This window comes from Antedon bifida, chromosome 11 (assembly GCF_963402885.1).
Source record: "Antedon bifida chromosome 11, ecAntBifi1.1, whole genome shotgun sequence".
NCBI classification, from domain to species: domain Eukaryota; kingdom Metazoa; phylum Echinodermata; class Crinoidea; order Comatulida; family Antedonidae; genus Antedon; species Antedon bifida.
Genome location: NC_136236.1, coordinates 17,221,300 through 17,248,135, shown reverse-complemented (window position 1 = coordinate 17,248,135; position 26,836 = coordinate 17,221,300). Strand labels below are relative to the sequence as shown.

General features: G+C 31.4%; 1 protein-coding gene across 1 annotated transcript in view; it reads left to right on the top strand.

Annotated features, from left to right (window-relative positions):
* Positions 1-24,623, top strand: part of LOC144855238 (plexin-A2-like) — a 117,276-nt gene extending 92,653 nt beyond the window's left edge. The window contains exons 35-36 of the mRNA XM_078713045.1: positions 17,015-17,089; positions 23,041-24,623. Of these exons, the coding sequence (XP_078569171.1) occupies positions 17,015-17,089; positions 23,041-23,130 (165 nt within the window). The 3' untranslated portion in view covers positions 23,131-24,623. The remainder of the gene's footprint in view (positions 1-17,014; positions 17,090-23,040) is intronic.
* The last annotated feature ends 2,213 nt before the right edge of the window (positions 24,624-26,836 follow it).

Genomic DNA, 26,836 nt, shown 5'->3' with positions numbered 1-26,836 from the left:
AGTTATTTTATGCAGCTTTTCAACTAGTGTATTTAGAAAGCACTAGTACATTGAAAATCACTAAGCACTGTAGACCGACGTCCCGCAACCAAAACTTTTTCAACCATAGTATATTTCTTTTTGAAAGTGCACAAATGCAAATCTAATTTGCTATTCTCAAAATCTTTACAAAAAGTGTGGAATAGAAATAATAGATTTTTTACCATGCAATAGATGTAATATTGAACATATGATACAAAATTAACCAATCAATTCCTAAGGATATACTTAGGTGTGTTAGCATTCTATATCTATATATATTTCTTTTGGGAACACACAAACTGCAAATTTAACTTTACTATTCTCAAAATCTTTACAAAAAGCTGTCACGGAATAGAACTAATAGAATTGTTACCATTCAATAGAAGTAATATTGAACAGCACATGATACAGAATTAACCAATCAAATCCTAAGGATATACTTAGGTGTGTTACTATATATACATATTTCCTTTGGAAACACACAAACTGCAAATCTATCTTTACTATTCTCAATATCTTTACTATTCTCAATATCTTTATAAGATTTGAATAGCACTAATAGAATTGTTACCATGCAATAGAAGTAATATTGAACAGAGTATGATACAGAATTAACCAATCAAATCCCAAGGATATACTCAGGTGTTATATATATATATAAATAAATCAAATTAAACTACTATATGTATATATACAGTTAAAATGAATGAATGCACATTTTTTTCGAATTTATCAGACATTATAGTCTCTTCACAATCCGAAGCAACATTAAGAATAATAAATACATCTTTTAAAGTATACAAATATATACTGAAAGTATAATTACATTTTCCATTCGTCTGTCTGTGTTTAAAGGTTGCAATACATAATGTTCTACACTAAAAGGTTTTACTTAAAATTATGACTGTAAAAGCAATTAAGCCTAACTAACAGAAATAGATAACAGTTTGTATTAGAATTTCTGTCAATAAATTTAATATTGTAAGCCCTTTGATTCCATTATTATTGTATGTTGTGGTTTATTCGAAAGAGCACATACTTAGGTACTACATTTTTTTAATCAATTACTAAAATAGACAACTACACTATTTTCCAACTTTACATTCGTCAGTCAAGTTTACGTCATTTGTGGGAAACATTTTTAGATCTTACAGATCTTTATTTAAAAGAAGCAGAGTCACGCTGGTGCACGATCTGAGGAGAGACAAATATAGCTTCGTGATTCTTCCAATAAATCACAAATTTGTTTGCACAATAATCTATTAAAGTTATTGTTTATATGGCATTTGCATGAACAATTCTGGCTGGACAATGTTGTTTATAAACCTTACATTCAACCTTATGATCGCAGTTGATTGTTGATACTTTGTCCAGTATCAAAAGCAAAATACATGATACAGGCTCTCATGTGTTTCACATGTGATGCCTGTATCAAAGACCCTAACCTAAACCTTCCCTTCCATGAGGATCCACATGTGATTTGAGATGAGATGCTGTATCATGACATTTGTGGAATTACAGCACTGTTAATCAGATGATGATCGGCACAAATTTATAATCAATTTTTTATTTATGATAAAACAATGTCTTCCTACGGTAGTAGATATCATTAAACTTCATATTTGGTGTATTCCCTCCCTCCGTCCTCCTTCCCCCTCCCCAACAACAAAGAATTGGTAAGGTGGGGATGCTCTTAAATTCTCAGAAGAGGAAATATAACTCCTTAAAAATTGTGTCGAGATTGAGTACTCTCTTCTAAGTCTGGTCTTATTACGCTTCGATAAATATCATCGCAGGTTGATGACATTGCTATAGAAGATAATTGTTTACAACTTGGCAGAATCCAATAGTATGAACGTCAAACAATGTCTTGACACAATGCTTCATTCCATTCCAATAAAAGTTTGTAGTTGTCCGTATTGATGCAATTTATAACATTGTTGTTTTTATATCATGACTCTACATTTATAGCTTATAGATTACGATTCCCCAGAAAGCTAAAATACTCGTAAATATTTGTCTGTATTTGAAGTCTTGCTTGTTTTATAGTTGTTTATGCGTTGACCTTGAGACTAATAATATCGATTATAAAGAATGTCTTTGAGTAAATGTTTCTTCGTGTCAAGAGCAGTCTGGCCGATATAGAGGGATACTTTTTTAATTATGTCTCCTCCAATGATTCTGAGATGTGATCGCTACAGCTCTCTTTATGGCCTTGCTTGTAAAATGTTATACTTTTATTAATATCCCTTAGTTGTGTTTAAATTCAAGGCCTGAACAAGCTTGAATATAAAAAGATGAAAATAGATAACAAACATGAAAAATGAAGATTAATAAAATCAGACTTTGAATAGTTAATTTTGCAGTTAAAAAAAAAAATAATGTTTTCACTTATAAATAGACAAAATAAATGGTTAAATCCAACCAAAAAACAATTGGCTGGCAGTTTTTTAAGGTAAATTGTTTTTTTGTTTGATCCAATTTTTTGTAAAATGAATAACTATTATGTAAACATTAAAATTGCATATTCCACAGAAAAATGTTGAACAATTATTTTTTGGGGGACAATACATCTTTATTTCATGCATCATACAGTAAAACGCCTTAAGGGGACACATTTAGAACCCACCACAGTTTCTAGTGTTTTTTAAGACTTTGACCACAACTAATCCTACCTAATCGAAGTTTTTCTATTTCTTTTTTTTTTTTTGATAAAGAACATAATACATAAATGTTTATGATTGATATTTCTACCTGTAGAAAAAAGATATATGTGCAGTAAGTTCAAATTTTACTTAAATGCCCTTGACTTACTATATTTATAAGGGTAGCCAGCATACATCAATATCTACATCCCCATGGCCGTTAGCCTAAAATCGCTCATCTTAGGTTATCTGAAATTGATTGCTAAATAATCTATTTATTCACTTTTTTTGCATTTTTAATAGTAAATAAAATTGATCATTTTATATATTATCCACTATATATTTGGACTGTGTGTAAAGTATGGTATTTTTTCGTTGGTGTGTGTGAGGTTTTGATCATTTTTGCATTATTTCATTCTCAGAATGTACCAATGTATTTTGTGCTTAATGAATAAATATACAAAAAGAACCCACAACGTACATTAATGATAAGCGTAAATAGTTTAAAACCTTCCTTGTACAGCCTACAGTATGCAACACAAGAAAATTCAAAAAATTGTGTTGCCCCCGACTGCGTGAAATCAAACCTGCGATGTTTACAGCACTGTTGCGTCGTCGGTTCCCACTTGTGATTACACAATACAGCACTTTTTGTCAATACATCACTGCGTTACTTCATTTGTGGCAACCACACTTTAGATAAATAATTCCTCCATGATTACACTAAAAAGCAGAGAAGCATGAGTAACCATTGCTGCTAAAAAGTTACTATTTTTTCAAAGATTACAACCAGCAAATATTCAAATAAGAGCAATAATTAAAAAAAAATCTACTAGCAACTTTCTAGTTTCCTATCATGAATTATTATAAAGAGAAAGAAATCGTGTATTTAAAATTAGTAAATTTATTTTTAAAAAGAATTGTAATTCAGAAAGTGTTCATAACCCTTTGCCCCCTCATTCATCTCCTGTTGAGCTATGCCTGTCAGGCCTCAAGTGTGGCTTAGCTTACATTAAAACATGTAGTCTTCATTCTCAATGTCACCAACGTTCAAAAGTACATATAAATATTTTAATGATTTACAGCATTAGTAAGCTTATCGCTATAGGTATACATAGTGTCAATCAATCAATTAGTTTAGGTAATTGTAAATCATTTGTGAAATGTAAATTTATTATTAATCGCCCTTAGTTTAGAAGCAAGGCAGGTTCTGGTTTGGCCTACGGCAGCTGCAGTGCAATGCCTACATTGATCAGAACACTGGCAGATGACCCCTACTCTTTTTGAGTAGAATACCAATTTCTTTATTGTTCCATCCTATTATGTATTATACTGTCATACTTAAGTTGATTACACCGGAGAGTTTTATAATGTAAAGGTATTTATTATCATCCTCAAGCTTAACTGGAAATCTGTAGGAAATTTGGATTAGGCCCTCCACAGACTCGCGGCAACCTACCAGATCAGCACACTGGTAGATGATCCCCTACTCTTTTTGAATAGTGCCAAGTTCTTGATGTGACATTTTCTCTCCACATACTTCTTTTTTGTCCATTTTGTCACACCTGTACTTTATTAACTTAATATGGACAGATGAAAGAGTGCTAGAATTCTGACTGACATGACGTGACCCTTAGGACCGGGAGAACCGTGGAGTTGAAAAGTGTAACATCTAAGTCCACACGTCATGAGCATGTTGGAAAATTGTTATTATTATTATTATTATTATTATCGAAAAAAAGAAATTAGCAATAATAGATTTTACACCTTAAACAAGTATACCCACAAAATAGATGTACTGTATATAAAAAATAGCAAAACGATTGTAATGTATCATGTACATGTATCATGTTGTTTTAAATTTAAATGTCTCGCTGTTATCGCTTGAAGGTGCGCATTCATCACACCCCTTTCTTTAGTACTCAAGCTATGAATAGAACGCATGTGTAGTCCCTTGGGGAATATTCCTCTACATTCAGAAAGTAATCACAGTACAATACCATTCTAAGGTAATCATTGCATCCGTCAATGTGGAGATGATGTCGAGATTGAACTTATGCGCTTTGTGAGAAATGGCACACAATTCAACGTTTCCCGTGTGGTTTATAGGTGCATAGTTTACGCATGCAGATACAATATGTTCGTAAATGACCTCTAAATGGTGTGAATATTTTTTGTACGTGAAAATACGCACGCTGTCGTAAACTATTTGTAACATATGAATTAAAATACGTGGCAATACATGCAATTAAATGACACGCATTGAATTTGGAGCAGTGCGAACCAAAATATTTGCGTAGAACAGTCAAAATGAAATGCTTATGCTTGATGTAACGCAAAGAAGCCCAATGTAAAGTGATTTGATCCACTTGCTTGCGTTACATCTATGTCCTTGCGTCTATGGTGGGATCCAAGCTTAATTAAACACTATTCTTTTATTGTTGCTATTGAGAGAAAATAAATATTTGTATGTTACATATTTACATTCGTTCTGCTGTATTATACTTGTGGGAGTAAAAGGCGCATGGTTATATTGAGCAAAAACTTAAATTCTAGTTCATGTGTGATTTCTTTCACTTTTGCAAGATTTATTTTCTGCAAATCACATTTGTCTGTGAATTTAACAGGTAAATGTAACATGTTTGATGATAATCAATATTTTGAAACATTCGCATCGAGTTTAGTCTAGTTTACAAATTATTAATATCTGCACATTCTGTTTCCTTAGTGTTTATTTTTGATGAAAGGACAAATTGATGTTATTTGATGGATGGAGCGTTTGTTACTGAATACTCAATTTTCTATCTGCATTATGTTGCTCTGTCCTGTTTGTGTGTTTGTGTACGTTCATGAATTTGTAATTTTTATTTATATCATTCATTTAGGGTTAGCTCGCCACAAGGTCTCTTGATTAATAGAATTTCTGTTTTTCATCTGGCGTTACTTTTTGAGTATTGCCCTCTTCCTTCATCTTACAATTTTTCATGGTTTTTCTTATTTTTATGCCTTATCATATCTGAAATTGCTTTTGCTACTCATTATTTTTAATCATGAGGATATTTTTTATTTTATGTGGAAGAAATAAATGTTGATCTGATGATGATGAGTGTTGAATATTATTTAACCGCCTTGTGAGTTTCTGTAGTTTCTGCATAACAACTGAATCCTCAAGACATTTTTGGAAACGCATGTGGATAGGAGCCGAATGTTAGATAGAATCTTGTGGATATCTCAACAACCTTTTGAAATCTCCCTCAGTTACAGAGGTCACAGTTAGAATTCCTAAATTTGGAAAAAATATTTAAAAATATGGAGTCAACATCACTAGAGGGATTTAAGAATAGTATCTATCATTGACAAACTAGAAATCTGAAAACAAAATTGTTTTAAACCAATAATTTAATGAAATTAGGAAGCTTCAGCTGCATAAATTTGCCCAACGCATACGATTCTACAAAGTATATAGAAATATGATGATGGGATGATGAGAAACTGAATGTTGAATAGTATAGCTAACCGAATGTTGAATAGAAGTCTAATCAATAGAATGGAATAGAAGCTCATTAAATGAACTCCGAAGTTAAGACTTATCAACTAAGTCTTCTAAAATAGAATTTACATCGTTGCTTCATTGATTTATGGCATAAATCTAGGAGCTTATTTTGTCAAGAACGATTCTTGACAATTTGATAGATAACTGTTGCATTTATCTTGTCTTCTGATTTTATTGTGAATTACATTTCCTGTAGTTAGCATAATTTTACTCTAATCGGTGTAATCATTTTTATAGTTGCTAAAGTGTTATATTTATCGATACATAGATGATTTTTTCCCCTTGTATGCTAATCTTCTAAAAGTATGAACTTCTGTAGTTGAGGCATATGCAAGGTGTTTATGTGTAACAATGTTGGATCTCTCTTAGTCCAGTGCTGTAGTGGTCATCACTTTTTCACTGCAACATTCACTGTCCACAGCTGATGATGTTGTCAATCCTTGTCCAATTCGTTCTTTTACATTATTTGCCTATGACGTTGTTAGGCATCCTCGTCTACTGTATTATTTCTTTATCAAAACCTCTGTGACAAATGGCATGACTAAAGAATCTCACTTTTCTATTCTGCCATCTGTTTTCATAACATCATTGCAGTCTTTATCGTGTCTACACCCAGTGATTCATCTTCCCTGCAAGGGAACTCGAAGGACCCTTCTATATGCCCACATCTCAAAAGCATCAATCTTTTGTTGGTCAGTCATAGCCCATGTATCCATAGAATGACTACAGTATAATACCCAATTCAGACGTTTATTCACAATTTGAGAATCAGTAATGTATGTCACAAAGGTTCTGTGATTTTGTTTGCGATCTGAATTGATGGTGTTGAAAATACATTTGTAGCATTCAGTCAAATTTCTTTTTCACAACGTGCCACTCAACTATGCAGCTGTCAAGTCAAAAAGTCATTCTGCACATGCTCAGGAACAGAATCAGAATAAATGTTTTATTAGATAGGCATGTAGTCTAGTGACTCATAATTATAACATTGCAGATCCTTCTACAATAGAATGTAAAGTTATGCATTATTATGAGTTTTCCGAAACAAATTAATCAACCCTCATTTAATTCTTTCCAGATTTTAGGGGAGGTATTAATAAATATATATTTAATCCGTCCAGTTACCATATGTTTTCATATAAAAACACATTCGTAGAAAACCTTTTAAAGTATTAACAAAATTTTATGAAAAAAATGTATCCGTTTTACATCTATATTGAATCAATTTCAGCATAATTTAACGCAATTAGGAAATTTCAGAGATAAAAACTAGGACTCGATTTCCGATTTCATTTGGAATCTTATTTACGGTTGAAACGAGTTTGAAAATGTTAGTAGAATATCTCGATAGGATGGACTTGCCGGCAGCAGCAGCAATATATATGGTTAACTTCACTTACATTTTCCATTGCTCAAGAGATGGATTAACAGAAAAGCAAATTATCATTAAGAAAAAAACTTTGCATAATATGTATATATATCTTATAAGAATTTCATCAGACTATATAGTAGTATTATACATAGGGATTGGAATATTTTTGCTTTGTATTGCTTTGCTTTGTACAAGCCGGTTTCAGTACTTATTTTTGAGTAGCCACGTTGTTAGAGCAGGGTTCCATCCAGGTATAGTTGTTAAAGTAGCATATATTCTCTAAGCTCTCCTTGATTTAATAGTTATGGTGGTAGAAAAGGAGAACCCAGCTTATCTTTTGAAAGAGTAGGGTCTTTTCCCAGTGTTCTGGTCCATCTCAGTACCTGAGCTTTCAAATTGTGACAACCGACCAAAGTACTTCCTGTTAATTCGGGGATAAATAAAGGTTGCTGTCTTTGATTTCCACACCTCTGCGCAATTTAGGCTATAAGTTTCAAGTTATTCAAAACTTATTTGGCAGTTCTTTCTGCTTTATTGTACAACATAAAGTCTAATAATAATAATAATTTATTCTTTGTCACAACATAATAACTGATAAACTGCTATGTTCTTGGACAATTAGGGGTTTTGGTTGGTTGTACTTATGTACAGTCCTGCTGATGATATCTTCTGTTTTATTTGTGATGCTTGTGACAAAATTCATACTTCATGACTGCTGTTTACCTATTGTACTTTGTTCTAAATCTAGATTTCTACATACAATTTATACTTTGTATTTATAAATATCAAGGTCTCTGTACTTTCTTGTGTACGTTTCTCACCTGCCGCCTTTGGTGCTCAGGTGAATGTTACCATTTTAACTGGCAAGAATGTCTATTTTCTTTGACATTTTCAATGCTTTGAGCGTTTTAATCACCTTCTCTCACCTGTCTGTGCTTTGCATTTGAACTTTCATATTCATTGATTTTTACTGTTAAATAAAATTAGTTATATTCATGTGTGAAAATAAATCTTATTTTTTCTACTCCTTTTGTTTCTTTATCTCCTTTATAAAACTAAGACTTAAAACCAATCATGAGATTTTGAAGTGAAGTACTTCGATATAATCACACTGCAATAAAAAAAAAGATAGAAATTGTTGTGGACATATTAAACTGGTACTTAATTGCTACAAAACTCTTTCAGTTTATCGTTAACCGCTGATTTTTATTCTACGAAAGCAATATTTGGCATGGTATAACACAATAGTTAGGTGTGGTAGTGTTTTATTTTTTTCTGTATCCAATGTAAAAAGTGATTTGTGTACATACTTGGCCTTATGTAGAACAGTCTTGTATTGTAAAATAACTTGTTGATTTCATTAATTGTGAAATTCCTTGTTTTAGAAAAATCAGGAGAAATCACAATTTAGCAGTAAAATTTTAAGTCCGGTTGGATATTTTTGTAATATTACATTACAAAGAATCAAATTTTAGATAATAGTTTGAATTAACTTCATAGATTTTGTTGAAATATTTAAAATGAAATCAACCAAAATTGTCATTTTATGGTGTGACTACTTCAGACAGTTGTATACTCAAAATCGTGTCGTTTAAAACAACGTAACCGATTAACATCAAATAGTAGAAACACTCCCATTAAACATATATACATATATATATACAGAAGCACTTAAGTTGATAATCTGTTCACCAGTATGCTGTCAAATATCTTACTTTGAGATGGACTGCTTGATTGACAGTTTATTTGTTAATATGTGCTCTGTTTTTAACATCAGTTAAATATAAAGGAATTTATAATCATATTAATCTAAAAGCCGTTTTTGATGAAAATTTTTTAAAAAGTTAACACATTTTGCATTTGGATTTTTTTGAACATTTTTAATTCTATACAATTTGCTTTTGTAAAACTTCACTTCAAGAAAAAGGAAAACAAACATTCTTTACCACTTTCTTAGAATCCTGTATTCTGTACATACTTTAGGTTTCTTGTTAATATTTGTATTCTTAGTTACATTTCTTTTTAGTTAATTAAGGATTATTTGATTGCAGTAACTTACTTAACTTAATTTATGCAAAAGTTTATGAGACAGAAATTGCAATAATGCATATGATTACCCAAAATGTTTGTAAAATAATCGCATAAACAGGATTAAAACTTTTTTGGTTTTTTTTGTCAAATAAAGTTTGATAGTGTAGACAGAGCTTTACAATGGAGAAGAATTTTATATACTATAATTCTCTTCTCTCTCGTACTAATGGATTGGAAATAGAAAATCATTGAAATGTAGAATAAAAATAGAAAGTAAACCAGAGCATCATCAGTAGGTGTGCAAAAACTATTATATTGTAAACCTCTAGGGACGAGGATCTATCACAAATCACAAATATAATTGAAATTAGTACAAATCTTTGGAGATAACCAGTATAGTCTGTCAGAATCATGTCAATTATGCAGTATTCAATCAATGAATGTACTTTTATTGCAACTTGTTGAATTATACAATAAAACTTTCAATACAAAATTCATTAAAAAGTATTCAGAGTAACATAGGAGTTTTGGGAACATAATTCTGAGCACCTTATGTTGGATACTTCAGATTAAGAAAAAGCCCAAAAAATGGGATCTCTTTGGCACATCGATCATGTCAAAAAGTGTTCAGGAAACATGCACAAGTTGACAAGTCTATGGCATAAAGCTCTGTCTACACTATCAAACTGTATGTGACAACAAAAATGCGATGTGCCCATACACAGGGATATCATATCACTACCATATTTGGGCACATCATACTTTGTCAAACTACTTTCATAGTGTAGACAGAGCTTTAGAAATCTTCTGCAAAAGAATGTCAGGAGGTTGAAAGCAAACATCTATTTAGAATTTCTAGGAAATGAACATTTATGGAAAATAGACTATCGATCGACGTCAGTTGGCATTGTAAGAAGTGATGGAAAAAAAATATATTGTTGTATTTTGTATCTCCATGAAGATCCAGCCACTGATACCCACAGCATTTTCATTTTTAAGTAATTCGCCTTTTGATTTATATTTTTTGTTTTGTGATATGTGCAGATAATCGAATCTCAAAGCACATGTCACAATCTTCAACTTTTTTGTTTTGAATAATTATTTTAAGCTATGTTTATTTTTTACTCTTCTTCAAAATGTAATTTAATCTGTAGCCCAAGAAATATCCAAATGTTGTTTTCTTTCTCGATTTCAAATATCTGTCAACGTAAATTTCCACGAACATGCAGAGTTGACATATCACGTCCTCAGGATTCGTAGTAATCATCCATATACAAATCAAGTAATGTATACAATTTTGTTTTGTAGATCCAGATGATTTTTCTTTACGTTATTAATAATTAAATTAAAGTAGAAATGTAAAGGATCATTTTATACATTAAAGATGTTCTGTGTCACCTTTACCTTTAAACTTTGACTCTGTCAAAACAAAATTCATCTCACTTTTATTGCACAAAAAAGGAAGAGCAAATTATTACAAACGGTATTGTTTATTGAAGACTTATTTTACACCTTAGCTTTAAAATTGGATTTGGAAAAAAAGAGAGAAGATGTTAGTGCACAAAAAACCCAAAACATATTACTAGACTGTATACAAATTCAGTTTTACTATTGAAATTATGAATAACAATTTTGTTTGTAATATTAAAAAATAAAATATTTCTTTCGTGGTGGTTCAGTATTTACATAACATTACATACAAATATGAAATTGGAGGTTAAGTAACGCCGTCCCAGTTTCTGTTTGCTAATCACTAAAAGGCCAAGCAATAAAAATAATATGAAATTACTCAAATCTGTTTATTTGTGTGTCACCTGTTGTTAGCTTAATTATACGTATAGTCGTCGTAATAATCTAAAGCCCTGACTAGGTGCTCCCTTAGGTGTGTGATGGTGCGCAATGGCCCGTTTGTCGCCCAATTGCCCACAATAAAACCCACACATATGTTACGCTTCAGCGCATTATTTGCCCATTACCATATATTTCATTCCATGTGATAGTTCAGATATAGACTTTGTTTTTTTACCAGAACGAGAAGTAGAATATTGGGAGATATCAACCGCATGTAATCTAGAGCAAAGTTTGAAAAGTTGTTGCTACCTCTAATTCTATAGTTTCTTTTTCTTTTTTTTATTTCTTAGTAATTGTTACTACTACAGGTGAATGCGTGGGTTGAATTTGTTTGTCTTTGTTTCATTTCCTGATTGTTAACAATAAACAATAATACTATTCTGTTCATTACTAATTCCAGCTTTAAGCTTGGTTTCCTCTAGGATGCAACACAAGCGAGTTGACCAATGACAAGCGACAACTTGAATGATTCATCGCTTGTGATTGGTCGAATTGCTTGTGTTGCGCTTACATCCTTATGTCCTTAGATGTTTAGAAGTTACGATTTATACAATCTGTTACAACATTGTTGTTTTGACTAATTTGTTAATGGATTTGCATACTAAAAGATTTTTTTTCATCAACTTGTTCTACTTCTACTGCACCAACTTCTACTTATTTTTAGAAATTTCTTAGTAATTGTTACTACTTCAGGTGAACTCGTGGGTTGAGTTTGTTTGTCTTCGTTTAATTCCCTGATTGTCTGTTGATAGGTGTAAACATTAAGCTATTTCTTAGAAATACTTAGCTGAAATACTTCCCTGGGCACTCTCTTGATGAGAAATCAATAACTTAGGGAGTATTAATCTTGTAAATGTTTTCTCTTCTTTTGCTGTCCATCTTTGCCGATGATGACTAGACCATGTTATGTATCAGCCTCTGAACTGCCAATTCTATGTTTAGTAAGTGAATTGTTTATGCATCATACTGAGTGAAAATATCTCGGTAAACTTGGTTGGTGGTTTCCTAAAAATAATCATCTCAGTTGTTGCCATTTCCCACCAGTGGAAATAGTGCCATGATTTGATTGGATATGACAAACAAATTTGAACTAGCTTTGCCATTATTACATCAATAATAAGAAAGAGAAAGCTATAGTTTGCTGGAGATTGCAAAAGGTAAAAGGAAAGAGTAGTGTCTAAGTTGGTGACACCTACCAAGGGAAAAGGAATTGACTTGAAGAAATGTTAATATTGACTATGGATTTGCTGCAAAATGTGAAGAAGAAGCACATACATATGCAAGTCTGTTCTTGTAATCCATCAGTAGACGCTGAATAGATAGATTGCTGATACAGGAAAAAATATGACCAGCAACAAAAACTAAAAAACAGTTTGAAAGGATTTGCATCAGTCTCAAAAACTTGGCATTTAGGAGATGTTTTGGTTGCCAAGAACATCGACCAGATTTATTCAATATTACCATTAAGATTGCAAAAACTATTAAGCTAAAGATGGTTAGAGCTTTGTTTTCTAAGACAATTTTTAAACAATATTTAATATTTTTGTAATATTTCTAATGAAAATTGATAAGTAATGCTTACAAACTTTAAACAGAAGGCAAAAAAATGAAAATAATCATAACCATTAATGTAGAACATAATTTGAAAGTCAAGGCTCACAAATTCTGATTTGAGAATATTTTAATTTAAGAGGCAGACTGACTCCAATACTAATAACATACATGATCTACATACTCTAATTTCCTATATTAATTAGTGTGTCTTCAATTGTTCATGTTCGAATGCATGGTTAATGTAGGGTAGTATAATCTCAAGGCTTGCTTGATTGAAAATAAAAAAGTTATTATTAGGACACGAAATGAGACATACAGAATACATATACCTGGATTTTGTGCATATGTTATGTGCAAAGTGAAAAGTTCGCAGTCTATAAACTTGTTCCTTATTTTGTTGTTACCATATAATTATAGTTACCTCTGCCTTTATTAGTACTTTCCAGTTTGCTTTTATTTTTTTCTATTGTTTATCTTTTTTGTTCCTTGATATGTCCCATCTCATCTGGCAATTGCTATCTGTTTCGTACGTAAGACTTAAGGCAGAAATATTTTTTCTTTTGTTGCATCCTCTTCTCGAAATCATCATCATTTGAATTCACCGCTTAAAATGTATTTTGTCTAAGCCCTTGTATGGCAAACTTGCATATCAAGTGAAGGCCCCATTTCTTTGATTTAAGTAAATGCGTGGGGCTTATTTTACAAAAAGCATATTTCAATTCTTTTCCATTTTTATTTCCGACAACCACACTTTCAATTCAAGAGTACTAATGTAAAATTGCATAAGATTTTTTCTTTTTTAAATGCCAACCATTTTGAATTATTACAATAGCAATACACTCAAGCACAACAGTTATTCTTTTTCTGAATGCAATAATGTTGTGAATCAATAACATTATAAAATGATTAACTGACTGAGAGACAAGCGACCTGTGACCTTTACAATGTACGTCACATTTTGTTACATTTCCATTTATACACATTGATTTATACTGGTCTATTTCAGTTATGATAGTATAATGATAAAAATTAATTACCAAGTTCAATTGGAATTAATGATATCTCTTTCCTCATCATCATCACCCATTTTCTACCCACTCATTTTTTATTTCTACTACTTACTAATAATGTAATGAAAAGCAACAAAAAACATGTGTTCTTCTTCGTTAGTCTGGCCAGTTGCTAGTAGTTCCTCAATCGCCAGTGTGTAGTTTAGCTAGTTTCTAAAAATCTGGCTAGTTGTCACTATATAGTTTGAAAACTTGTCACTAGTTTAGATAGTTGTCACTAATTTGACTAGTTGTAACTAGTTTGACGAGTTGTCACTATTTTGGCTTTGTCACTAGTTCAGCAAGTTATCGCTAGTTTGACTAGTTGTCACTATTTTGGCTTTGTCACTAGTTCAGCAAGTTATCACTAGTTGGACTAGTTGTCACTATTTTGGCTTTGTCACTAGTTCAGCAAGTTATCACTAGTTGGACTAGTTGTCACTATTTGTGCTAGTTGTCATTGTTGTCTCTAGGTCAACTTGTTGTCACTAGTTTAGCAAGGTATTGCATCACTAAGTTTGAATAGTCGTCACTACTTTAGCTAGATGTCACCAGTTCTAACTAAACTTTTTCAATTCATTGATCATATATCAAATTTTCTTAGTTATACACTTCCCTTGTGGTTTTACAATGCTTCACTGGGTGTTTAATGACATGAGTACAAAATATCCCCAGAATTCTAATTTCAGAAATCAAATGAAATTTCAAAAGGCCATAAGGATTAAAATTCTCACATTTAAAATTACAGCGACATTAAAATTATAGTTGACATTTTTACTATCTTATGTCTTGCATTCTTATTGTGTTTTTGTTTAAGGTATCATTAAAAATAAAACTATATGTGATCTCCCTCCAATTAAAGACTTCTTCTAATTAAAGACTTCTTCTAATTAAAGACTTCTTCTAATTAAAAACTTCTTCTAATTAAAGACTTCTTCTAATTAAAGACTTCTTCCAATTAAAGACTGCTGAACCACAACCCTGAATGATTGTCTACCTTTTACCATCAAAAAGCTGCTTCCTCTAATTAAAGACTCCCTCTAATTAGAGACCAAAGACTGCAGTTTGGGTGGACCCAACTGAACATTTCCTTCAAACTTTTCCTCCAAATTGAAATTAAAGCATTAGTGTAGAAAAACCTGAAAATTACTGCTAAAATCTGGCTCCCAAAAGTGGTCTTTATTTTGGAGGTGACTGTATTTATCTTTTGTAAGCTATTTACAGTAGTACAGATTTGTCCTAACTATCTCTAGTTTTAAGGTTGTTACTCCGTATGTGTAATATTGTGATTTAAAGCCAGTAATTTAATATTGTAAATAACTGTAAGTACGTTTCAGTTTAATACAATATAACAATTAGTTTGTTGATTTGATTTATTTGAACAATAATTAAATATAAAATACTGTTTTATAACACAATTATGCTGTCTAAAAACTACATTATTCAGTAAGTAAAATTAAGCGTTTTTGTAAAAACCATTACAATGTTTGTTAAAATAATTTACTGCCTGCCATAACATATTGACGAATTAATTAATTAATATATGGCTACTAATTTTATAATTTATTAAAGTAAAACATGGGTATTAAATTCCAAATAATTTATTATCTTAAAATCTACATGTATATGCTCTAATTCAGTCATTCAAAGTTGAATTACAAGATGTATATTAATGTGCTGCTAATGGCAAGGTAGCCTTCATTGTCAAAATGTCATTGCTATTGTTTTTAAGATGTCATTTGTTATTTTATTAGGTAACAATTTTATGAGAGTAGTTTTCTTTATAAGGAGGGGTGTACCTTGAACCCGTGCAACCAAAAATGTATGGCAACAACAATTAAAATGGTCTGATGGGCAACCAACAAAATTTGTAAATCATCAAACGGTATATTTAAATTTAATATTTAGAAATGATGTATGGAAAGTATTCAAAACTTGTTCTGATTTTTAAACAAAGTATTTAAATTTATTTAAAACTAACCTATAACAGAGAAGCAATTGAATTACAATGAAGTCCATTTAGTTTGTTCTATATGATAGTAATACAGATTCAATTGGTTTTTGTTTTTAAATCTTTCTTTTTACTTTATTAATTCTGACTCATAGAAACATGAATAAAAGATTAAACAATCAGTGCTTAGAATACAATAGATACATTCATTACAAGTACTCTAGTATTAATTTATAGGATAGTCTCTAGATTATTTATTCATAATAATATAGATGTTGAAACAATATAATGTGTATGTCATTATTGTATGACCTAATAACCTATTTCTATTGGGCATGTAATTTCAAATCTGCATTTATTATGAATTTCAATATTAAATATTTACCTTTGATCATCATCATCATCGTCATCATCATCTTTACTGACAGAATCTCATTCCGAGTGTAGTTGCACTTGGATGTAAGGACGTAATGCAACTACGTAAACGCCGTGCAATGATTCGACCAATTACAAGCGACAGTTTGGATGACCCCTTGCATCATAATTGGTCAAATTACTCATGGCAGACTTGTGTCCTTGCCTTAAGTCCAAGTGGGAACCAAGCTAAATGATTGTATTGTGTTAAGCTGTCACCAAAAGGCACTTGTTCTTCTGTCCATCAAAGATGGACCAGTACATGGGTAACCCATCACATACTCTTCCGAAAAATGCACTAGGTTCTTTAAAGTGCACACAGATGTGGTACACTGAACCTCAAGTTTTAAGTCCTTAGACTTGTTCTACCGCCAGAAATATTTTCTCAATTACTCTCAATTTGCACATTTTAAATATTTCTAGCAGCTCAATCTTCTTCAAATGTTAAAGCAAATAAAAGTTTTAATAGAAGAGATTATACAAATAAATTATGAAAGTGATATTATGACATTTATAAAGAAATTTATGAGCATGTAAAAAATAATAAATTTGTCTGTGTTTTTCTTTTTGTAGAATTTCTTAAATCAGTTCAGTCATCTGAGTACCCTACAACTTCTTTATAATTATGCAGACAGAGACAGAAAAGCGGTAAGTATAATATTTTAGATATTCTTCACACCACCATCTTTAATAACTGTCGTTGCGTTATCATCTCATTGAGTTATCACCTTGTTGAGTTATCACCTTGTTGAGTTATCACCTTGTTGAGTTATCACCTTGTTGAGTTATCACCTTGTTGAGTTATCTTGTTGAATTTTATTATCTTGTTGAGTTTTATTATCTTGTTGAGTTATCATCTCATTGAGTTATCACCTTGTTGAGTTATCACCTTGTTGAGTTATCTTGTTGAGTTATCTTGTTGAGTTTTATTATCTTGTTGAGTTATCATATTGTTGAGGTATCATCTTGTTGAGTTTTATCATCTTGTTGAGTTTTATCATCTTGTTGAGTTTTATTATCTTTTTGAGTTATCTTGTTGAGTTATCATTCTGTTGAATTTTATCATCTTGTTGAGTTTTAACATCTTGTTGAGTTTCATCATCTTGTTGAGTTTCATCATCTTGTCGAGTTTCATCATCTTGTCGAGTTTCATCATCTTGTCGAGTTTCATCATCTTGTCGAGTTTCATCATCTTGTCGAGTTTCATCATCTTGTCGAGTTTCATCATCTTGTCGAGTTTCATCATCTTGTCGAGTTTCATCATCTTGTCGAGTTTCATCATCTTGTCGAGTTTCATCATCTTGTCGAGTTTCATCATCTTGTCGAGTTTCATCATCTTGTCGAGTTTCATCATCTTGTCGAGTTTCATCATCTTGTCGAGTTTCATCTTCCTGGTTCAGTTTCATCATCTAGTTAAATTGTTATCATCTAGTTAAATTGTTATCATCTTGTTGAATTATTATCATCTTGTTGAATTATTATCATCTTGTTGAATTATTATCATATTGTTGAATTATTATCATCTTGTTGAATTATTATCATCTTGTTGAATTATTATCATATTGTTGAATTATTATCATCTTGTTGAATTATTATCATCTTGTTGAATTATTATCATCTTGTTGAATTATTATCATCTTGTTGAATTATTATCATCTTGTTGAATTATTATCATCTTGTTGAATTATTATCATCTTGTTGAATTATTATCATCTTGTTGAATTATTATCATCTTGTTGAATTATTATCATCTTGTTGAGTTATTATCATCTTGTTGAGTTATCTAGTTGTTGAGCTATCCTGTTGTTGAGTTATCCTGTTGTTGAGTTATCCTGTTGTTGAGTTATCCTGTTGTTGAGTTATCCTGTTGTTGAGTTATCCTGTTGTGTTATCCTGTTGTTGAGTTATCATCTTTTTTTATCATCTTGTTGAATTTATCATGTTGAGTTATGTTGAAGTATCATCTTGTCAATTTTCAAATATCTAAATTTGAAATGTTTTCAAGGTTTTTTCCTGCTTTAAATATAACTAGGTCATCCATTTTCTTTAATAGTACTTTGCCATTTTACAGTGTAATCTATCCCTAGTCGTATAGCAATATAGTATAATCATAGATAATGGATGGGCAGAAGTTAATTACAGTAATCCTATAAAGAAACCCATATTATATAAAGTATTGTATCATATAGTGCTTCAACCTTTTCTATATGGCACTTATCTTTATATTCAAGTTGTTCTGAATTTCGGCAGTTGACAGAAGTAGTCTTGCTTTTAAGCGACGGTTTGTATTCATTATACCTGTTTTTGTTGAAGTACCCTTTTCAAACTAGAGACTAGCAGCGAAAGTGATGGTAAATTGGCCTAACTAGCCTACAATAACCCATCACAATTTTTCCTTTTTTGTGGAAAAAAGAACCAAAAGAAAATCTAAACTTGGAGCACGATTTTATGCCAGAGATGTGTTAGAAATATGCTGGCCAAAATGGGAGTGTTGACATGTGTGCCCATCACAAGCCCAGACATACTGTAGTATTACTAAGATGTTGCCATTCCCATTATCATATTTGAATTTTCCGTGATCGGACATGGTCGATGTTTATGTTAATTATTTTACTTTCCAATCTCTCATAAGGTAATACCAAAGAAGACACAAACCTATACTGTAAATTACTAACTTCTTTAACTTAATTCTTTAGTAAAATAAATTCTATACTTATTACTATAGCTGATGTATATTAAAGCTGACTATGTCAACTGCCAATGCAATGTAACAAAAGTCCCATTATATATGAATTTCAGATAAATCTGGATTTTCCTGGATTATATCGTAAACCTTCAGATTGGAAATCATGGGCTATTAACACCCGGTCACACTGCAACTGAACCGTATTCTAATATTAGTGTAAACTTTTCGTCCCTTGGAATCTACTTTTATTATTAAATTTTATCAACTTAGATTGATGTTGTTGGTGCATTCCTTATCTGCACAACATTTTTCTATCAAGGTTAGTTGCCTTTGATGTGTTTGAGTAGGGGGATTTTAGCATGGCTAGGACATTGTATCATTACTTCATAGATACTTCCTAAATCCTTAGCTAAAATGTGTATAATGTTAAAAAGAGGATCTAATCTATCAGGTTTAGTTGTGTTACCTAATGTTAAAAGGAGAATCTTGTTGAAATATTATACAAGTAGGTTTTTTGTAGTGGAGAATATTTTCGTTAACAAGTCTATTTTACGAGGTGGAACCAAGTAAAATAAGACAGCCAGGATTTCAAGGAATGATAATAATCTTCCTATTCAACTATAAGATTAATTATTTGAGTTCTAGAGTAAAGCCCCTGTTTCCCTGCTACACCCCTACCCCATCCCAATTCTTGTGAAAAACAATAACAAATGTATAACATAATTATGTTCAACACTTAATGTCTGTGCTCCCTCTATCTTTGATTTGTGACTGATATGTTATAAACCAGAGTATTTTAAAGCATAGTCTATATCTTGCCTTTCTTATTCATCTAGTGAATTTTAATTTTTCAATCGAATAAAGAGCAATGAATTAATATCCCGTGGTCTTTAATTTAAATTTAGATCAGGCAATACTATAAAATTAATGAGATATAAGCAATATAATCATTTTAGATTGGTATAGCAGGTGATGCGTGTTACGCACCATTGACTTTATCATAACAAAACCTATAGCATTATAATTACCGTCATTAGTGTATATTCATTAATAAAAGATTTGTTTATAGTATATGGTTAAAAATATCAAGAGGAATTTGACCTTATTGTTATATAGTTAGGCGTTGTTGTGGTATAGTGGTTACTGTCATACAAAAACACCCAGGTTTCAATTCCTGAAAGGGAGGATAAGGCAGCGTGGAAATGAACTTCCCCCCCTTCCCCCTCTCCCATGTACCCACCTATTACCCACCATTCCTTCATCTCTGTTTGAATAACAGAAACCCAGAGTCCCTCCAAAACATTAAATGCACAGACAAGCCATCAATATATTTCACAATGTTCAATCATTATTTCAATCTCGCAAATGGGGTATAATGTAAGCTATAATAAGCCAGATTCATCATTATTATCTTTCACTATATATTTTAGTGATAAAATATATTTGCATGCGTATCCCATCATCCTGTAAGATGCCATGTCATAATTGTTCTACTGCAGTTAGTGCAGTATAACTCTTTTATCCTGTAATTTGTTAGCAAGCTTGAATAATCACTCGTGGTAAACATACACACTGTTACTTGCAGTGACTTCTTCATAAACTTCTACATTGAGAAAGACTAAAATCAAGTTATTGCAGTAAAAAAAATGTAATTACTGCAGTAACTGCAGTAGAATAATGTTTACATGATCATGAGAAACCAGTTTAGAGATCAAATACACAGCCACCCTTTTTGGAGTTTATGAGACTAACAGATATTCAGATGGATATGTATGTGTTTTTTATATTACAAATTTGACGATAGATGCAGGACCTTAGAATGAACTAGAGACGCGAATGTTGTAATAGTATGAAATGATTCTGATGACAAAAGATACACCAATAACCGTTAAATGCGACATTAAACTGCAATCGCATTAATGTATGTTATGACTGTTTGGTTCAACCCAGTTAATCTGAAGATGTGTTTAAATGGTTGCGGTTACCATTTTAAATAGCAACCCTTCTTAGTGTGGGGATGAGATTAACAGATACGTGCACTTATTTTGTTACGTTACAATTACCTTACAATGACATAAAACTAGAGACGTGTACGTAGTAATGACTATGTAACCATTTCTGATGACAAAGGATAGATATACGCATTAAACTGCAATCGCATTAATATACATTGTGACCATTTGGTTCAACCTAGTTAATATGATGTATTTAACAGCTTTCATGTTTGTTTTTTTTATGATTGGAGAAACATCTGTATATTGTGTTTGTTGAAAACTGTCTTATTGTTCGTAAAGTGACTTTTTATTCTGCTGAGTCAATCATGTTTACATAAATAGCAATATAGGTCTTTTGAATAAGAATGTTAATTTGTGGAAAAATGGTTATGACAGGGGTGTCGCAAAAAATAATCATAGACATTTTCACAGTTTCTTCACCATAGTTCTGGTGAACCAGTGAGGTCCAGTGTACACTTTAATGAACCTGGTGCATCTTTAGTAAGGTTACTGGTGTACTGGTCCATCTTCATTCTTTGCTGGCGAAGGGACCCTTCAGGGAGATGAAAGTTGCATGTGTGACATTTTTAGAGATCTGCAAAAATTTCCAATGTTTCTGTTTCTTCTGGTGAAAGTGTGAGATTATTATTGTCAAAAATTGTAGGAAGTGAAATCTTATGAAATAGAAATTGTAATAAAGAATGTAAACTAATGTTAAATTTCGTTTCAATTCATTTTGATTATCAAGAAAGGGAAAAAAAAAATCTAATTGTGTGTGTTATTGATTTACCACACACAACGAACATCAAATTTAATTGCATTAGATTCAAATTAAACTTAAATAGATATTAAAACATGCATGGAAAGAAGCCAAGCCTAAATGTTAGTCTACAAATGTAGGTGAACAACAGCTTGTATCCCATCCACACGATAAGGTGATAAAGACAGCACAGAATCTCAAACTTGTGCCAATTTTCACAAGAGTCTGGGTCCTCGCCATCTTTAGTTACCAACAGCTAGAGGACATGGTGAAAGAACAAAGGCATCACAGAAAGATCTCAAACTCTTTCACAATAATCAGATTCCATACTATTAACCATCTTAAGTTACCAAGAGCTAATATCCAATCCAAAGGACAAAGCGAAAGAGCAAAGGCATCACAGACAGATCTCAAACTCTTTCACAAGAATCAGATCCATCCATTAAACATCTTTAGTTACCAACAGCTAATGTCCTATCCAAAGGACAAGCCGATAAGAACAAAGGCATCACAGACAGATCTCAAACTCTTTCACAAGAATCAGATCCATCCATTAAACATCTTTAGTTACCAACAGCTAATGTCCCATCCAAAGGACAAGGCGATAAGAACAAAGGCATCACAGACAGATCTCAAACTCTTTCACAAGAATCAGATTCCATACTATTGAATCATCTTTAGTTACCAAAAGCTAATGTCTCATCCAAAGGACAAGGCCATAAGTATAAAGACATCATAGACAGATCTCAAACTCTTTCACAAGAATCAGATCCATCCATTAACCATCTTTAGTTACCAACAGCTAATGTCCCATCCAAAGGACAAGGCGATAAGAACAAAGGCATCACAGACAGATCTCAAACTCTTTCACAAGAATCAGATTCCATACTATTAAATCATCTTTAGTTACCAAAAGCTGATGTCTCATCCAAAGGAAAAGGCGTAAAGAATAAAGACATTACAGACAGATCTCAAACTCTTTCACAAGAATCCATCCATTGACCATCTTAAGTTACCAACAGCTAATGCCCCATCCGAAGGACAATACACTAAAGACAACACAGAACTGGTTTTTCCCCTAGTGTACTGTTTTCCTCTTTTTTAAAAATTCCTATTCCTTCAATTCATTCATTTATTCATTTTATTTCTTTTCTTTCAGTTGGTAGATACTCTGGATCGAGAAATGAATCTTGACCTGATAGATCAGTTTGAAAAAGTTCAGCTTGCCTTCCAACAAGATCAAGATTAAAGCTAATCCTATTCAATCCACATCGGATAATCCCCCTCCATCAAGGAAAAGCAGTTAGATGTTGAACTCGTATAGTATCTTTCAGTTAACTTCAGTTAAATTCAGTTACAGGCTGGTTTGTATATTTCTTCTTATGTTAACATGTTATTACTAACAGTTTTTCATTAGTAAATGAGTAACTTTTTATTTAATCTGTATGGTTATATAACCAAATCATGACAAGTTTATCTTTACAATAATTTATTTCAAGACTTATATATTATTTTAAACGCATCTTTCAAATGTAAATGTGAAAATCCTGGTCTTTCCATCCTTAACTGGCTACTTTCGAGCTTTGTGGCTATTATTAGAATTTAAGAACAAATGATTAAGTTAAATATAAATTTTCTTCTTATCAATAATATATAAATTGTTTATTTGTTTACAAATGAAACTTCTGAATTATTTTTTAAGCCATAACGAATATCAATGATTGTAATCGACTGCTTTTTAGTGCCTTAGTTTAAAAGTTGTGTAAATATTAATTCTTGTGTGATATATATATATTTGAATGATAAACTTATAATGTTTATAACTGTGTTTTCCAGCAATATGTTTAATGAATGTACTTATTTTATAAATGATAATTATTAGCAACCAAAAATCTAAATGTTTATGGACCAAAATATCTAATTATTTATTACTATTATGAATTATTTTCATAATTGAATTTGGATTTATTTAGCACACTATATAAAATTGACACTTGTTATGAGGATATCGGTTGTGTCGGAATAAACCTTTCGACTCTAAAGGTCTGTCTACACTGTCAAACTTTATGTGACAAAAACTAGTTTGATAGTGTAGACATAACTTTAGTTATCGAAATGTTTCTATGACGATCCAGTGTTATCACCTGATTCTCTGTAATGTATCTCCACATATAGCATTACCATCCAGTATCATATGAAAATTCTAAATACAGTACCACATATGTATTGGCACCTGTATTATGTTAAGATTACGCTTATAGCCCATGATACAGGCATCACATGTGGTACATATGTAACACTGTATTACAGAATTTGCCTATGATACTGGACAATTAAAGATACAGTACTGAGAATTAGCTGAAGGCTTTCTGTCGCTTTTGTAAGTACTTACACCATGATGAATTTGTGGAAGCAATGTTGATTGGTTTGTCAACTAGCTGCTGGTGAAGATAACACGTTTTTTGCCACTTAAAGTATAATAGTGTAGACCAGAGCTTTAGTATTGTTGTCTTGGGATCATGTTTTACCCAGAATTCTCCTCTTACAAATATCCCATAATGCAATGTATAAATTGCTTCGCTTCCAGGGACCTATTTTTAATTTGCAGGGAATTTTTAAATAATCTTCATTATAATTATTTTAATAATAAGACAAATAAAATATCACGCATTCTTTTTATAGTTGTGAGTTGCTGTTGAATATGAAATAAATGAATATGATGTATTTTCTTTATGTTTTAAACATGTTTATTTTATCTGTTTTTAAAACAATCATCAGAATTTTTTTTTACTCTATCCCATGCATCACATACGTTTATCTACAATACCAATGCCAATCATATACGCCATAGGCCCCACCCACTGTGCAGCGTTTCAAGTACATAAGCCTAGGTCAAACACTTTATCCACTTTTATATTTTGTGAAAGTATTCTGTACAAACATCAAAAGCAAAACCAAACCAAAATGTTTATTTATTATGAAACCTATTACATACATTAAAACTAAATTATAAACATTAGAAAATGTTCAAAGCAGACACTGCAATAATCCAAGCTTAGCTTACTAACTATAAACAGGTTAAAGAGTAAACAAAATGTAGTTACTGCAGTAACTGCAGTAGAATATTTTTCACATGGTTCCTAAACAGAATAAAAAAAAAAAAATGTGTTGACCATTTACCAATACAAACATTATTTATAATAGTTTTTAGATTCAAGTATATTTGACTTAATTTTACAACACTTTTGGAAATGGTAAAGGCCCATTTACACTAGGATGATAACGATCGACGATAAATATATAAGCATGCATTTTTTTTACATAAAACAAAAGAAATTAGAAAGGGTTTCGTTCTAGAACTATAGGATAGTTATTTAGTATTGTCACGATATTATTGCTCTTACTAATCATGATGTCAGTTCTAGAATGAAAAGTGTTTATATTTCTTTTGTTTTATGTATTGTCTATTTATCGTCGATCGTTATCGTCGTAGTGTAAATGGGCCTTAATGGTGTCTAGGTGACTTCTTTGCATTTCCTTTGTATTTTTTACAGTAGCATTGATTTTGTTTAAATCATGATTTTCCTAATGACTACAGAAATTGACTTTCGTATACTGATTACATCCAAAATAGTTCATTCTAAATAAATGGCTTTATTTGTGTTGCTAGGGATTATCATTATGCATTAGTAACATGCGAAAGATGTATTTTAACTCCCTAGGTAGCTGTAAAAATGCATGCATTTGAAACAGTAGAATTCAGATATTGTATTGTATATTCATAGGCCAATATACAGTTGGTTTAGCTATCTGATATTGCCATACTAATTACAGATTATTCCCATTGTCTCTGATTATTTGCTGTATATTATTTCTATTTAGTTTATGGAATTATGTTTTATTTCTAGATATTTGATATTTATTGCGTACGTTAAAGTATACTTTTTCAGATGTTATTACTATAACAGTTGAAAAATTATTCTATAGTTATTTTGTGATGTGAAAATATTATACTAGTTTATTGTTTTTAATCATTCTAAATATGCAATTGATATTAATAATGGATATCTGTATTCTATTGACTTGAGGATCATGTTAAATTTATTTTACTGCAGTTACTGCAGTAATAACATTTTTGATACTTCAATAGCATATGATATTAAGTAATGTTTCAATGTAGAGGTTTATGAGGCAATCAGTATGATAACAATGTTTATGATAAACTAGGAAAAAGCTTGCTAAATAATTGCATTAAGGGTCTTTCACACCTGTTCCGGTCCGACGAATCGAATGCCAATGTTTCGTTTTCACGACGCTCTACTTATTAAAGTTGTAGCGAAACCATATTCTGATAAATAAAATACCGACATTCTTAACTAAATTAGTGCTATTTATTATCTGTAACACACAGACTATTTAACAATATTACCACAATTAGGTCAGAATAATATTAAATAACTAATTTCTATGCTAATTTCAAATATCCAATTCATCACATAAACCCAGATGCATAATAATTATGCTATACATTTGTCATTCAAATGTACTAATTACATCATACAGGCTTTTATTATTATTTCACAGAAAAGATTTCCAGCTCTTTAATCCTTCAATATCCTTCCAATCATGGTTAAAAAGGTCTCTCCAATACTACTACAGTATAACTCCCTCCTATTGGACACCATATTCAGGGTAACACCCCTATTAAGATGACACTTTCCCACAAAACAAACAAGGGACAATATATGTTAGCCCCTTTTTTGGGAGACACCATTATTAGGAAAGACTTTCCTGTTTAATGAACAAAAGGAAGTATACTGTATGTTTTAACCAAAGGTTGTAACACTTCATTCCTATTAGGGGACACTTGCCGAGTTCTCATTCTATGAGACAATCATATTGAAACAAAATACTGTATGTGTTTTAACGCTATGCCCCATTGGTATTTAGGGGAC